The 17264-nt window shown below is 26.3% G+C and overlaps 1 protein-coding gene across 2 annotated transcripts in view; it reads left to right on the top strand.

Annotated features, from left to right (window-relative positions):
• The window catches only part of LOC107456790 (uncharacterized), a 42928-nt gene that overhangs the window by 16982 nt on the left and 8682 nt on the right, over nt 1–17264 (top strand). For both annotated transcript variants that reach the window (XM_043042412.3, XM_087160036.1), the window contains exons 11-20: nt 2557–2729; nt 4075–4173; nt 5738–5809; nt 6746–6860; nt 8480–8714; nt 9408–9448; nt 11104–11305; nt 13010–13095; nt 13862–14199; nt 15720–15835. In XM_043042412.3, the coding sequence (XP_042898346.2) occupies nt 2557–2729; nt 4075–4173; nt 5738–5809; nt 6746–6860; nt 8480–8714; nt 9408–9448; nt 11104–11305; nt 13010–13095; nt 13862–14199; nt 15720–15835 (1477 nt within the window). The remainder of the gene's footprint in view (nt 1–2556; nt 2730–4074; nt 4174–5737; nt 5810–6745; nt 6861–8479; nt 8715–9407; nt 9449–11103; nt 11306–13009; nt 13096–13861; nt 14200–15719; nt 15836–17264) is intronic.

Here is a 17264-nt window from a genome sequence, read left to right on the forward strand (position 1 = left end):
TTAACTTCAAAAAGTTTCCATTATTGTGTTCATACAGTTTATCACTTGTTCCTCGAAAAGCTAGAGAGCTCTCGCCTAACGACTGATATAATGCGTAAAAGAACTTCAGACCAGTGATTTATCTCAGAATCAATGAGTCTCTGAGAACCTGCATCTATTGTTTCACCTATTTTCAATCTTTGCTTCAACTCAAGCCATGATTTCAAACAATCTACACGAGTTTTAGTATTTTCATGATGTGCTAAAGAGTCCCCTAAATGCTTCCAGTCTTTAAATCCCCGATTACCAAGAGCGCTCAAGCTAGATGGTGCAGCAAAAAGTCGACATGGAAAACAGCACAAAGCGTTTTGAAATACGGAATATACCATCCATTCTCTTAAAACCTCTTCTCCATTTCTAAGCCTTTTCTTGTAATGTTTTGGTGAGAATGTTCTATGCTGATCATCAAAAGGAAAATCAAAATTATACAAAGGTGCAGCTGGACCACGTTTAACCAAAAAAACTATCTACTGCACGCATGATTTCGGGCCATAATCCTGGGTCAGAAGAAATACTTTGGACGGTAGCCTTTTCTAAAATTTTTGAAATCCCCCCCTTGTGCGCCACTGGCTTAAAAAATAAAATGCATTTTATTCAACTCCAGACTCAATTACCTTTCATTTGATACCACACAAGCCATGTTTTGATCTAAACTCTAATTTTTGAAATATACCCCCACCCTTTTTTTGGCTTATGTCTGATGGATTTTATTCGTTTTTAAAAATGAAAACAAAAATTAAAACACTTACCTTCACAGAAGCAAAACGCACTGGACAATTTAAACAATCTATTTTATTTCTCACCAGCCGTAGTCTAGTGGCAAATAATGCATTGTTTTAAGTCTACTTCCTTTTTATATCCAGTTAAAAAGGGCTGTTGGATCTTGTTTCGCTTGGTTTCAAAATTTTTGTTTCCTGTACAATCGTGCTGCCACGGGCCGAAAAACTTGTCAATTCTTGAAAGGCGGTGGTTGAGTGGTTTTGTCATGTTGAATTGAATTCAACTAGATTTTGCCTTAATGTTTAAATATATTATATTATTTGATTAATTATGTACTTAGAAATAAAAATGAGAAATTCCGCTTGCCGCCTGTTAATCTTGTCAACTATCATTTTGGCGCCCCTGGATCATTGCGCTCCCGGCGCCCGCCTGGGTCCCCCTACCCTGGGGCCGGCCCTGGTGTGCTGTATCCGTCCTCGTTAAACTGTTCTACCGTAAAGGGCTCAACTTCGCCTGCAGGTCGTTGGGTTACCAAAGCAGGGGCGTCATCCCCTCTGCAGAGGATCAGAATTGCAATAGCATCTCTTCAGATCATCCTCAGGGATGTTTCCCAGATCGTTGCCAATAGCCCATTGTGCAGCTCTAGTGCGACATTAATAAAGTACCTACCTACCTTTTCATCTCATTTCAATTTCATAACTCTTTTTACCTGTGATATTTATTTTAATCCTCTACTTAGTACTAGTAAATGTTGAACATTTAAACCAGTTTTTTAAAACATAATGATTAAATTTGGATTTATATAAAGCTTAATTTGCATTGTTTAAATTTTTAGGAAAATTGAAATATTGTACATTTGTTCAATTTTTTTGTTTCTTAAACTTTTAAGTATTATTGTTAAACCTGTTTCTTATTTACCTATGTGCAAATACTCCATTTTATTATAGAGAAACTCCGTAACTTTTTGTGCCTTCTCCTTTGTCACTATCATAATTATATCAAAAATTTTAATATTTTAATAGTTAAAAAAAAAATTGCATTGGACAAAAAATTTAAATAAAAATATTTCCTGCAAAATTTACAATAATACAAAAAATCTCTTACTCATTGTTAAAGCTATGTGCTACAAATTTTTAAAATAAATCATATTTAAATAAATTTCCCCTACTGTATTTACTAAAAATATTGTAAAGTTTTTGTAAAAAAGAGAATTTTTACATTGTAAATGATATTATATTTCAAAAGAAAAACTTAGCCTGATCCACTTTTTATTATTCATAACCTGCACCTAACTTTTCATTGTATGTATATGGTATGAATTATTATTATTATTTTTTTAAAAACATTTTTTCAATAATTAGTACACTTGTACATTTGTTGTATAACTGTATTTATCCAGATAATCAAAGAATTTTAATTTTTCACTACTGATGCTTAAAAACAGTTTTATTCGTGCATGTGACACAAATGTTGTGTATTCTATATTTTATCTTATTTCTATATTTTATGTTGTTATTATGTTGTGTATTCTATATTTTATGTTGTTATTATGTTGTGTATTCTATATTTTATCTTGTTTTGTTTTCTTTCTTTATTAAATAATGTTGTGTAAAAATTTATTTATTTGAAACTTAAAGTTTACAATTCTGACGTTTTGAAACTGGAATTTACTATTTTGATTTTTTTTAAATAATTTTAATTCCTAACTTTAATTTTTTTAAATAATATTGTTATTTTTATTGCTTATTTTTAGAGCTTCTAAGCAATATATTAAAATTGTTTTATTTATGAATTTAGAATCTGAAGACAATATTTTCTTTGTTGAAAATGAGGTTGGTTCCAAAAGACAAGCTCTGTCAGTTACTTTAGGACCAAAATATCTGAGAGAAAAAGATGTAATTACTGGAAAATATTTAGAGAACTTAGATATGACAAGCTTGCTTTCCATTTCTTTAGGCTCTAAGGAAAAGGTTTGTATTATATTTCTTGATAAAGTATTTATATTAATAAATAATTAAATATATATTAACTAATGAAGTTCAAATTAAAGTAATATGTTAAACTGATTCAAGTTCAGTTATAATAAAATTAATTATGAAGTAGGCTGCATGCGTACAGTGCAAAAAAAAATATAAACGAACCACCCTGAATAACTTTTGATCTAATGATCAGATTTTCAAGTTCTAGGACTCAATCTTAATGGTTCGAGGAGGTGTCTTCAAATATTCTAATTAATTAGGGCAAACGATATTTTTAGTTATGATATCAGTCACAAAAATGTACTTTCTCTGATAAACATGCATTTTTTTCAACAGATTCAGATTTCTCTCCAAAAATATAGGATGTAGCTGCAATCTGGGAAATATGGTTTCACTAGTTTGGTCAGTTGAGCAGTTCAAAATTTGCACCGCTTAATGTTGAATGTTTTTTATAATGTACGTTTTCAAAAAGTATAAAAACTAATCAATCAATTATTTAATAGAGTTTAAGTTCATGTGTTAGCTATCTACATTTTTCAAAGTGGTTTACTGAAAGTTGATGTGCTTTTATTTATAGTAATATAGTTGCCAATTTAACTGAGTGTCTGTTCTTAGATTGTTATAAATTTATATTAAAATGTGAAGCTTGCCGCTGAAAAGGTTTTATGAATTCAGGATGCTATAAAAACAAAGTGTTGTTAATTGCATTATAGCCACTTTGTTAATAATTTTCCATCATGCTTTTTGCAAAATGTATAAAATTCAATCAAATTAAGTTGATTGGAAATTTTTAAGTAGTTTACTATAAAATTATCATCAAATTTTTTTATATTATTATGTTAATATGTTTTGCAATAAATCTGCAGATTTTACAGTCAGTTTTATTACCAAATCGTTTCTATTTAAATTTGCAGTTTTATTTATTTCATATTTAAATTACTTATTTGATTAAAATTTTATGTCACTAATATTTTATAATTCCAAGAATATGGGAACATTTTTAAATCTATTGATCTATTACTGATAGTATATCAATTGTCTTGTTTAAAATTTTGCTGTAATTAATATTATATGCTATTACATTTGATTCTGTGCAACCTAGAAGCAACATTAAACAAAAATATTGATAGTTGATAAATTTGCTTCACACATAATTATCTCCTTAATTGCTTTTCAAGTACATCGTTTTAATATTTTTAACTCGTGAGCATTTTCTCCTTTAACTTCTTTTTGCAGTTTCAGACCTGTATATGGTTTATTTGTCTTTTAAATAAATGTATGCATTTTTATCTATTTTTTGTTTATAAAATAATTTTATATATTTATTGACAAACAGGGTGACAAACTTCAGCACAAAATTCATTTGGAATTTGATACATTAAAATCAACTAAGCAGAAAAGACTGTATTTGATGGAAAATTTGGAGCGTGCTGAGGTAAAAAATTTGTGTTTTTAACTATCATGTATTTTTTGTTGTACTTAATATTTACTTAGCTTTTAACTCTTCCACATTTTGCAGAAGCTTTCTGCATTTTTATCTCTTTTTCCTTCTTTCTGTGCCAATACGCAATCTTCTGCATTTGGAAAATCAGTAGATTAAATTTTTCTTGTGGGAAAAAAAAAGATGGTACAATAATGTGGTCTCCAAAAATTGTATGTTGTAATGAAATCAGATTACAAATAATGGAATTTTGAAAAACTGAGGAAAGAACAATAGATAACACAAATCAAGCATGGAAAATAGTCAACAAAAATTATTTAATTTTGATATAAACTGTTGTCTTAATTATGTAGCCCTAACTTAACTATTTTCCCTAACTGCAAAGATATATTATAAACTAAAGTTTACAGAGTTCAAAAGTTAAGTTGATGTTAGTATTTTTTTTAACTGACATAAATTTTTTAAACTCTCTCTTAAATTAATTGGTAATACTATAAGTTTCTGATTTTTTTTTCTTTAAAAATTTAAAAAAAATTTATTATATACAATATTTTATCTAAACTTAGTGGTGAGACAGCTCATGTATATTGTAACGTGAGACAGCTCATATATATTGTAAATTTTTCAAATTTTTAGAACTTGTCAGAATAAACTTCTGTTTCCTCTCAAACTTTATGTATTGAATGTAATATTGCAAGGGATTTTTTTTCCAAAATTTTTCTATCATATTTTCCTTTTCTGCAATGTTTTTGAATTTTGCAATTTTTATAATAATTTTCTGTCGTATTGCGATATGGTGCAGATTTATTTACTTTTGCGACAGAAGAAAATCAGCAAGATATTTTGGGAAGTACTGTAAACATGGATTTTTAAGCCAGCAATGTATTTTTTTTTCTCATAAAGATGGATAGTGCACACGTAAAGATTTTATTTTAGAACCGTCATTGAACAGTCAATTGGGTCAATTTTTTGGGTTTATGACTACTAATGTTCAAATCCATAGCTTCGTAATTTTGAACCCAATCCAGAAGACAGGGAAACTCATGGATCAATTATTGGGGGAAATTTGCCTTCGTGGAGGACTTTTTGATAGAACTAACTCGCATTTGCATTACATGGAAAGAAAAACCTCCATCAGTTAGCCTGATGACAAGGAGACTCTAACCCATAATCTGTCTACCACTGAGGATATTTTATGTTAGCACTGTGGTCAGTGCTAACATAAAATGGACATACAACTTTTAGCAGGTAGTGCTTTTCAATTATCGAGAAAAAAAAGTTGTTCCACCCTAATGCCCATTCTAGTTTTTATAACCTTGGACTCTGTCATACAGGAACAGATGTTTCGGTTAGGTGATCAGTTGAACGCAAACCACTGAAGGGATGAGTGTCTAAGTCAGCCTTACCAGTTCAAGAATAGAACCCTAAGCCTGTGGCACAGAGGCATGGAATACTTACTACCAGTCAGCTACTGGGCCACCTATATAATATCTATTCCTTGAATATATAAGTTGTTTTACTTGTTTGCATTCTCAACTAATTAGTATTTATATTTTAGGCTCTTTCTAAAATTTTGCAGCCATTTGCTGATGCTAAAACTTTAAAAGATGTTACTCTTGGTGCTCTTGAAGTATGTATGTTTAAACACGCATTTTTTAAAAAATTATTTTGATATTTACATGTTACTTAATTGTTACTTAAATGATCATTAAACTTTAATGAGGATATTATAATATGAATTGGATTTTGTTCATTTTCTATTCAAGAAAGATTTTGAAAAGTTTTGTTTATTTTTTATATAATAGTTTGATTATTTCATTTACTAAAAGTATAAATTTTGTTGACTTTAAATTATAATTTCTGTTTTCTGCTTTAGTTGTATATTGATTTTTATTTTTTGTTCAAAAATGGTTATTTCATGCCGCTTATTTTTTCTATTATTTAAAACTGCTGTAAAAAATAAATACATTGCTATGTTGGATTATTTTCTATCTAAATCAAATAGATTTATGTTTTGCAGTTACATACACATTTTCCAAAAAAATAATAATAAATGAATAATTAAATTGAAACAGTTCGATTTTGATACCTGTTTGGCTATAATAGTATATTGTAGTACTCGTTTTCTTTTCTTTTTATGCTGATAGGATATATTCCTTTAAGCTCTATGTTTTCGTTTTATAAAATTGTTATTAATTTTTAAAAGTTCACTTTTGTAATTTATTACAAATTTATTTCATGTTTTACAAAAACTAAATAATTATATATTGTATTAGATAGTTTAACCTTTGTTACATTTATTCTTAATTCCTATAAACAATGAATTTTAAATATGTGTCTAAATTTCTTATGATAATTATAGTGAAATATCTATTTTTTTGTTAAATGTTCAATACTTAAATGATATTTTTGAATGAAATCTTGAAGTCTTGCTTTAGCCTCGCTCTTTTGTTTTCAATAAAGTTTATACTTTTTTTTTTGTTTTTGTTGTAAAATTTGTGTATTTTTTTTGTTGTTTTATTTGGGATATTGTTTTTAAAAAAAAATATTATTATTTTTAATACAGTGCTTCAAGTGCAATTCTCAGTTTTCCAAGCAAGCTGCTCATAAAAAATTGATTAAAAGAAAACTTCCACCTATTAAAAAAGCTGTTCTATCATCCAGTTATGATTCTTCTAAAGGTTAGTTTTATTTTTCTTCTTTCAATGCCAGCTAATCAGTATAATAAGATTTTAAAAAAAGGTGTTGCATTTTTTAAAATTTGATCTTTCATTCTCATTTTTTAAAAATTATTAAATTTTAATGGAAATTAGAAATTTTATTTGTCAGTTTATACAAATTTAAAGTTGTAATCAACATCTATAAATAACTGAAATATTTGTAAAATCATAATATTTAGTTTTGATATTTTCTAATTGTCAGATGTATTGTTTTATTTCATTAAAAATATAAATTTTAGTTAATTTTTTAGTTATCTTGCTAAAGCTCAGAAGGAATTTTAGTTATCTTTAAAGCATAAATCTTCATAATCAAAATCTTGACTAATAGTTCAATCAAATCCAAAATTTATTGATGAAAGGGAGAATTTTTCTATAAAATCTGATGTTCTTTAATTAAAGGAAGTATTAGAAAATATATCAATGTATTATTATAAATGATTGTGTTTTAAACTATTATAATGTGTGTCTTTAATACACAATTTTTAAAATTTTAAATATGGCAAAAAGAAATTATTAAATGATGTTCTATTCCAAAGTTATTCTAATTTTTTTTATTTAAAAAACATTGAAATTCTCTTATGAATGTTGTTTTAATTTTTCAAATTATAGTATAATTGGATTTCATTTTTTTTTTTAATTTAAAAAAAGGAATTTGAATATTATAAATGAATTAAATTATATTACTTGTATATATATATGAAAATACACACACACACACATAATTATTGAAGTTGTGATTAGAATAGAAATATTTAGTATCATTGACAAGTACCAGGATGGTACCACAATTTTAGAAGGAAAAGATGTTGTTAATAGTCTTTCAGTCTATTAGAAGTAGGTGGTCTAGATCAGTGCATCTAGATCATCTTTAGAATACTAAATGATTGACTTTTTGTAGCGGAACTTCGATTTTTTTCAATGACATTCGAGCAGATAAGCCAAAGAAAGACTACTAATTAGTTTGAAATTATTTAATGTTAAGAACAAAATTTTTTCATCATTTTATCAATATTTGTCTTAAATTTAGGTTTTAATTGCCAACAATCGTATTCACTGGTTTATATCGGCATCTACTCCAGTTCTGAATTTGTTTTTTAGTATATACATAGGCTAAAAATGAATAAAATAAGCTGAAGTTTTCGATAAAATAAATATGTAAAAGAACTGTTATAATCGCTTTGTTTGTCACTTAAATATATAATCCTTTATTTTTTATTTATTTATTTTTTTTGGTAATTTTATTTTCAATTAATAATTTTATGGTAATAGTAATACAAACTTTATAAATAAGTTTTTCATAATTTGCCTAATGTATCTCGACATATTACTGCTATTCTGCTTAATATTAAATATATATATGTATAAAATGTTTACTAGCTTCGATTTTCAAACCCAGCATGTGCTTTCTGAATTCTAAAAAACATTTTTTTTATGTATTAAATGATAACTAAATCTTTAAACTCAAGCATTTTTTTTCTTAAGTTTATTGTTAAATTTCTAAATTTTCGTTTTTTCACATTATTTTGAGTTTAATATTTCATTCTATACCTGTATATTTATTGTGATATATTTTCTTGAAGAATATGAAGAAGAAGTGGATGCTTGTCCAAATTGTGGTAATCACATTCTTGCTGAAATGGAAACTGTTCCTCTGCCTTCAGTCGCCATGCCAACTCTGGATGTAACCAAGCAACTTAATTCAACAAAGAAAACATCAGATAAATCGCCTGATGTCCTATCAACTGGTTCACCATCATCAGGGAGCATAATAGCCAGCTTGTTTTCATCTATCAAGCTTTCTCCAATTCTTAAAAGGTAGTTTTTAAAGACTTAAATAAAATTTAAGTCTTAGTCTTAATCACATTCAATATTTGTTTAGTACTTTTTGTGTTAATGCATGCATACTTTAAGGTTCTTTTTTTTATTTTTTATAATTCAAATGTTGTAGTCATTTGCAGTTTTCTTAAAAGTAGTCTTTTAATAAATATTATGTAAAAAATTTAAAATATCAAATGTAAAATTTAATAGTGTGACCATAGTTGAAATTCTTATATGATATAATATTTACCAATTAAAATGAGAGAAATATCAAATAATAATTATTGTTCTAGAAGTAGGAAGAAAAAAAATAAGATTACCAAAATCTTCTTATGATGTTCAGTGTTGCCACAGAACTGGGAAATCAATAAGAATAAGGAAAAGTTAAGACATTTTTATCAATGTGGCAAATGTCAGGGAATTCAATTAAAATGCCCCAAAAAAATTAGGAAAAATGAATCGCTTTAAATTTGAAGAGTCCAGTGTTTTTTTCCGAAAAAAAAAAAAATTGGGATATATTTTGTGCATATTAAGTCACAACTGAAAAATTAATAATAAAATTTATGCAACGGATTTCAAAAATTTAAGAATATCAGTCTTGAAAAGTCAGATTTTTTTTTTTTTTTGAAATATTATTTGCATAAAAAAGAAAAATTAATAAATTTATTAATGAATAACTTTTTTTTGTAGAAAATCTGTTCCTGTTTCAGCTAATGAACAGCTAAATCGAGGTAAGTAAAATTTTAAAATAAAAATTTTCTTTAAAAATAGAAAATCTATCTAATCTTAATTTTCTGCTTTTGTGTCTTTAAACTCTCCATTCAGGGTTAACAACCATTTCCATTAAATGCATTAAAAAAACTGTTAAGTCTAACCAATATCAAGAGTAATTTGAATACCACATGTTCAAAATGAACCACTAAAAGAGAAAAATATTCCATAAAGATATAATTTAAAATTTTTGAATAAAAAGTGTGATTCATATTAATTATAATAATTGTAGCATTCTTATATCTCACTATAGATCATGATCATTTAGATTGAAAATAAAGAGTCTTTTCTGTTCAGTTGCATCTAAAGAATATGGATTTGAGTAATTTCTTAGGAATCCTTGCTATCAAATTAATAATTGACAATCAAAACATTTTGTTTTAAAAGTGCAAATGATAAATATTTACTTTTAAAGTAATTTTCTTAAAAAGGAAAAACAAAGATAACAAAGAAAATTAAACAAAATTTTGATTGCAGTGTTGAAGCGAGCCAATTTCGCTCTTTTTAAATTGAAACATTCTAATTACCATTAAAATGACATTGCACAGATGGGGTAGCATACGAGACTTTGTCGATCCTTATGATGGGAGGTTTATTATAATGGTAGGTGTTGTGCTGAAGAGTGTGAACTGAATATTTTTATAACACATATATTCCATAAAAATAAAGCCTTAGTACTAAATTCAGTACTATTCCTGACAATTATCGCCTGACACCAATGACTTTTACCACAGAAATTTTACGAAATTCTGTATTATTTCCTAAAATTCTGAATTATTCTTTGCTCGTAACTCTAAAAATAGATTTCTGACAGGAAGTACTGGACTGTCCCCTGAACTTTTTTTCTTCATTTTTAACTAACTTTTTGACAGTTTATGGACAAGCCTTTATTTTATTTATTCCTGGAGAATTATATTTATTTGTTCGATAATCAAGTTTAAAACAATATTTCTGAAACTGTCTTAAGCTCTGATTATTTCTCTTTATACAATTAATTGCATTGGAGTTTATTTTATTGTTTAGGAAAATGCAACTAGCAAAATGTTAAATAAATGCTCGATTTTTCCTTTTAATTTTAATATGGAAGGCATTGAGAGTATTTATCCCAGTTACTAAATAGTTATTCAACTATGGTAAGGCCACACTGCTGGCTTGCTTTATATATGAATCACTGTTAAGACTTTTTTAGTAACTCATAAGAGATAAGAGCAAAGTATTTTTGGTATGCAATCATATTGCTCTTTATATGAAATATATTTTTTGTTAAAACTAACTAAATAACAAATTTAACTATTCAAATTTAGTAAGTCTCTACATAGCAAGAATGATGTCAATATCTAATTTTCATGTAAAGCAATGCAATTTTTATTTTAAAAAAAAAATTCTGAGTTCATGATTTATTTTTATGGCTAACATTTAAGCAACTTTTTTGTTAAGTAAAAATTTTAACTAAACATGCTCTGTGACCTTCAATCTACTAAAGTGTGTCCTGCGACCAAATATGCTTGTCACCCAGACCTTATTTTTATTTTTCCCCATGCCTTTTAATTTATAAGTATAAATTTAATGAAATAATTTTTCAAAATATATACTGACTGCATTTTTCCTCTTATAGAAACTGAGTCTGTAAAAGTAGAAAATTCTGCAGATCAGATTGAAAGTGACCTTGCTTCTGAATCCTACATGCGAAGAAACTCTAGCGATATCACCATCATAAGTAATCCCAGTTTAAACAGCATTACTGTTATGCAGGATACATCAACATCCATGGAAATTAACCTCAATACCATCGCTGAAATGGATTCTCAAGCTTCTTTGTAAGAAATATTTAATCTTAATAATTTCAATTTTTTTTTTTCTTAGCTTCAAAGAGATTTTTTATTTTAAATTTTATACGTTTATTAAAAAAAAAATTTCCTGTATCTAGAATTTCTTTCGTGTTTAATAATAGCTTCAAAATGTTATTTTTTAGTTTTTAAAGCTATAACAATTTTATCTTTTGTGAGAATGTGTGATGTATGTGTGGTCATGTGTTAATGTGAGATCACCCATTGCTAAAAGTTCAGTAATAACAATAAATTTTAATTTGCTTTTATTTTTATTTGAATATGAATTTTTGTTGGGGGTTTTTTATGAAATTTAGTTTCACGTTTCTACTTTATTTGGACTCTTACTGACTAACACAAATTACTATTTTATATAATATTGTATCAGTGAAAATGAACTATTGTTTTATGCTTTTTTTTCTCAAATAATAGTTAAGGTGAAGTTGGAAAAATTCTAATTAGTTGCATATTCAGTTTTTGAATATTGCTTCCATTTGTCCAATAAAATTTTGAACACCAATTTATAATAAAATTTTATTACATTTATGAAAGTGTTTTGAAAAATTGTGTCACCAATTTTTAAAATAAATAAATAAGCACATTTAGTTTCAGTCTTTTTTTCTTTAACTCCATGTTTGTTTTAACTTTCTACATAATATATTTTATTACCATTTTATAGTTATATTATTTATTTTTTTATTTAAAAAGTAGCGTTGTGGTTTATTAGGAAGATATCTTAATATGCTGTCTTAGTATACTTCCAAAGAATCACACTAGATGGATTTTATCCTTGATTGTATTAAGCTAGAATGATTATTTTCTAGAGTTATAAAAACACTTTATTAATAACTTCATAATATATCATAAATAAATTTGATGATAAGTTTATGTGTTGATGATTATAGCATACTGACCGCATTTTAATATTTATAATCTTCTGACACTTCATAAATATTCAATTGCAGTCAGAATCTTTTACATTTATAAATAATATAAATCAAGAATGGGACACTTGGAACAAAATATATCTTTTGTCTGGAAATTAATCAATTTCCACTTTGAGAACTACAAACTTAAATTTAATTCTTAAAAGCCAAAATTCTTTTACTAAACGTTAACCTCTCTTAATGCATTTTTTACCTTCTTTAATACCCTTTCAATCTTCATTAATATCCTTAAATCTTATTTTATTATTATTACTTAATTGTCCACATGACAAAAATGCACCATTTGTGAATTTCAGTGAATAATTGATTATTTAAAAAATTGGGCATTTGGTCAATGACGATGCAAATAATAATTAGCGGATATCTGTTAATAATCATAATTCATTTATTAAAGTTTGCTGATTCTAATTTTTCTTTTTTATCTTCACAAAATTTTCTTGTTTTATCTTCCGTCATTTGTTTTTCTTCATTTTATCATTCATTATGAAGTGTTCAAAAGTTCAATTAATCAATTTAAATTCACTTCAGTTTTTTGCTACTATTTGTACCATTTATAAGCATAATGTGATATATGCTTAATTTGTTTAAGCATACTTTCTGTAGAATTACTCTATAAAAGTATAGTACACTATTTCATGGGATGATTGATCTAATATTATGTTACATAGCGTTATAATATAGTGTACATAACGTCTAATATAGTGTTATATATGTTATTTATTTTTTTGAAATATGAGCTGTTTTACAGGTCCCCAACCACATCACAAGGCCACGTAACTAAGAGAGCAAAAGATCTCACGGAATCTCAAGAGGTTTTTGAAGGAAAAATAATGAGTTAGTTTGTTTTGTTTTTCTTGTCCCATCTGTATGTTTGATTATTTTTGATTCTATTAATTGCTGTTGCATATTTCTTAAATTTCAAAATAATCAATGAAATTAAGTATTATGATAGGAATTCAAGCCTTTTCTTTTAAGGAGTAGTGCATGTTTCACAATTTCTGTATTCAGTTTTTATTTTTGCTACAAATTAGATTACTTTCTTATTACATAATTTTTAAAATGAAGTATGGTTTTTCTAGAAAACTTTTAGTATTTTAAACATGAAATATCTGCAGTTTTCTTCTCTTTGCTCATTTACTTTAAACATCATATAAAAGCTAATTGAGCAGAATAAATCAATTAGATATTTAAAATAGTAAAGTTTTCTAGTTTAAAAGTAACCTATATTGTAGTTTTAATGTTAAGGGTTAGTTTCACTCAAAAAGATTTCTATAAATTTAATATAGGCAAATACTTCATTTTGTTATTTGATTGTCCTTCTTAGTTAGTTACAGGTATACCGAGTTTATCCTCAATTATACTAAAATTAGGCTATTCATCAGTGTTAATAGAATTGAAGTTAAGTATAATTGTCGAAAAATAGTTTGAAATAAAGAATCTTTATTTTTCAGTCGAAACAAAGTGCAATAAATATTATTCGTTCTAAAATAAAATATTATTCAAATATTATTCGTAATAAAATATTATTCTTTCTAAAATATTTTTAATTTTTAAAAAAAAAGAAATTGCTATTTTTGTTCTAAAAATTTTATTTTTGCAGATGAACGTAATGAAGAAAAGAACAAGTATGAGGCTGCTAATGGTGAAGAACATGGTGATTATTATTCCTTCACAGAAAGTTTAGCAGATGAAACTAAGGACTTTAACGACCCTAATGAAGTTGTATCTAGTGGAACAGAAAATTATCAATCTCCTGTTAAGGTTAAAAGGACTTCAGTTCATTCTGCTGAATTAGATGAGAGTACCCAATTAATAAATATATTGGGTGAAAAAACAACAGTTACACATGACATGTTTTCTGAACTAAATCATCGTTTGAAACTACATTTAGAAATAAATGTCTTTGGAAAAGAGGAAGAATTTCAAGCATGCTTACAGGTTTTTATTGTTTAATAAATTTTATTTAAAAATACTCTATGCATGTTATTGAAAATATAAAGAAATGTTTGGAAATTATGAATGCTATGTGTTTAAATACTATTGGTGGGGAACATAATTATGCTCCTCACTCCTATCTTTAATAGTTAGTATATCTGGAATAAAATATTTTAATAAGAACTTATTTGATTTTACAACAACATTATTTTTTTTGTAATTGATTATCTTACGTATCAATAATCACTTTTATTTAGTTATAAAAAAGTAATCACTGTTAAGAGACCATAATTATAGTGTCCATATAGTGTTTTACATATTCATATATTCATCATCACAAATAAAAGTACATAAATAGACATGAAATGGCTGAATAAAAAGAGAGATAAATATGAATAGCCTATAAGAAAAAGGGGAATTTGTTGTATAAGATAAAGAAAGGAGATAACAAAGCAGATGTGTGTTTGGGTGAGATGCCCAGGAGTGTAAGATGTAGAAATTAAATTAAAATACAATTCCAAACATAAGGAATGAGTATGATACCATAAATTCCATTAACTAAATTATTAGAAGTTTTCAAAATATGGTATGATTCCCAGAAGTCGAGGTCAGTTGCTAAAGAACCGTATTGAATGGTTTTATCAGTCAAGAACTCAAGTCTATGATTAAAATTTTTAACTATATACGTTTATGGAAGATTATTTAATATCTTGATTTTGGATATATCTTTCATGTTGAAGTTTAATGGTACCAATATACATGAAGTTAAAGGTTGACCAATATACACACTGGTAAGGAATTTAGTTAATACCCCAGCTGTTAATATCAGCAATAAATCAGTAAAATTCTGTTTCTTTACAGGGAAGAAAGTTACTTTATACTCAAATTTAATAAGAAGCTTAGTTACTTATGGACTGATTCTTTAAAGGATAAACAATCAAAAGATTAATTTCGTAAAATTGTTTAATTATTTTCTGTAGATAGAATCAATAATATTAGAAGAAAATGCACGATCATCAGAGGTAGCTTTAAGATTAAATAGAAAGTTATTCATCTGGGAGATTAGAATTATAGCAAATTTTAAAGGCACATGGTAAGCAAACATGCAAAAGAAAGCTATATTTTGATTAGGGGGATGAGATGAAGGGAGAGTGAAACCTTAAGCAATATTTTTTTAAAAAAAAGTAGTCAGAAATTCTTTCCAATTACGAGTAAAAAAAGTATCAAAGAAAGGTAAATATATTTTTTTTTTTTCAAACATGAACTAAATGCAAGAATCCATAATATTAAGAACACCATCAATGTCAGCCTTATTAATTGATAGTCCTATATAGTCATAACAAAAGTTTTTGTCTAGAATAATATTTTCAACAAAATTTTTTTTTGTGCAATATTATTTAAGTCAAAAAAACATCTTAACACATTTATTGTTTGGTCCAGATAAATTCCACCTTAGACATAATTTATTGTCAATGTATTATAATTAATATTGTTATCTAAAAAATATTGTTTTGATATTTCAGGCTTCAATAGTTCCTTTAACAACTGGGGATGAATTCCAGGGATTGTTTGCTCTATCTTCCCATAAACTATACATAATCAAATTCCTACCACTTTATGACTTATGCATCCAGCAAAAGTAAGCAAAACTGCCTTTAACCTATTTTTGAAATGTTTTAATTTTTCAGAACTAGCGATAAAAGCATTTTTAATTAATTTTTCTATTCGCATATTTTCATATTTTACTTATTCTGACTTGAAATATATATATATATGTAATTTTGGTATTAAATTCAGCTGTCTAAAAGTAATATATAAAAATATTAACTAAACTTTATTAAATTATAGCTGCTGACACTAATGGATTTTTATGTCGACTACTTGATTTTGTCAATTTTTCATGGTTTATATAAAAAAAATTCCTAGGTTTTACATTTGTACTACTAGATTTTGTCAATTTTCCTGGTTGTTGTTTTCTTTTTATGTCATTTTTATGTTTGCTTTTCTAGAATAGTCATTCTTAAAGCCAATTAATCATATTTCAGGAGAATTTTTTTTAACTGGGTTTTTAACATAAATAAAGTAATTTGATTTTTTGGACAGTTTTGGTTTTAATTGAAAACTTATAAGAACCCTAAGAATTTCTTCAACACTTTGACACTTATCACACTCACTAGTCAAGTGTGATGCCATTGTCTAAAATATTATTCAGCCCAATTTTTTTCTTTCTATGTATCTTTCTTTTCTTTTTTTTTTTTTTTTTTTTTCTAAAATGTTGTTCAACCCAATTTTTGTCTTTCTATGTGACTTTTTTTCCTTTCTTATTTCCACAAAATTGTTGTTTTGGTAGTAGATAGTGACAGTGTATAACATTAACCTGAATTATTAAAAAATGCCTTGGATGAAGTAATGATTTTGCCCTAAACATTTACCCAGCAGAATTTTAACTAATTTAATCAATATGTGTGTATAACTGTTAGGCCAGAAAAAAATTATTTATATACATTCAAATGCATCTAACTTAAAAAATATGTGTTACAACATAAGAAATTACTACATATATATTTATTTAATTATATTTATACAATTCACAAGCATCTTTAGGTTTGAAAATATGCTGTAAGCTGTTTGTATTTTCGAAAAATTTCTTTAGAAATCGCAAAATTAATAAGTTATTAAAATAAAATTGTAAAAAATTAAAATTTAATATTAATAGCTATTTAAATAAAAAAAATCATAAAAATCTGACTTAAAAAATCAAATTAGTCTGATTTTTTATTGAAAGTCAACACTGGAAAAATAGAATATTGCACTATACCTATAAATTCTGAAGGTGCCAGTGTGACCCTTCCCAGATTGTTTGTGTGTAGAAGGACATTTATATAATCATAATTTGTTTATTGAAAAAGATATCATGGACTTGATCACTAAATATTTAATAGCATTTTACATGATTTAATTAACAAAAATATTTGGTTAAACAGAACTCTGAATTTTCAATTATACTAATACATTTGTTTCATAGATGATTGAGTTTCCTTTTATATAAATAATGAGTAGAAATTTGT

This window comes from Parasteatoda tepidariorum, chromosome 1, assembly GCF_982258835.1.
Source record: "Parasteatoda tepidariorum strain Cologne lab strain chromosome 1, Ptep-v5.0, whole genome shotgun sequence".
NCBI classification, from domain to species: domain Eukaryota; kingdom Metazoa; phylum Arthropoda; class Arachnida; order Araneae; family Theridiidae; genus Parasteatoda; species Parasteatoda tepidariorum.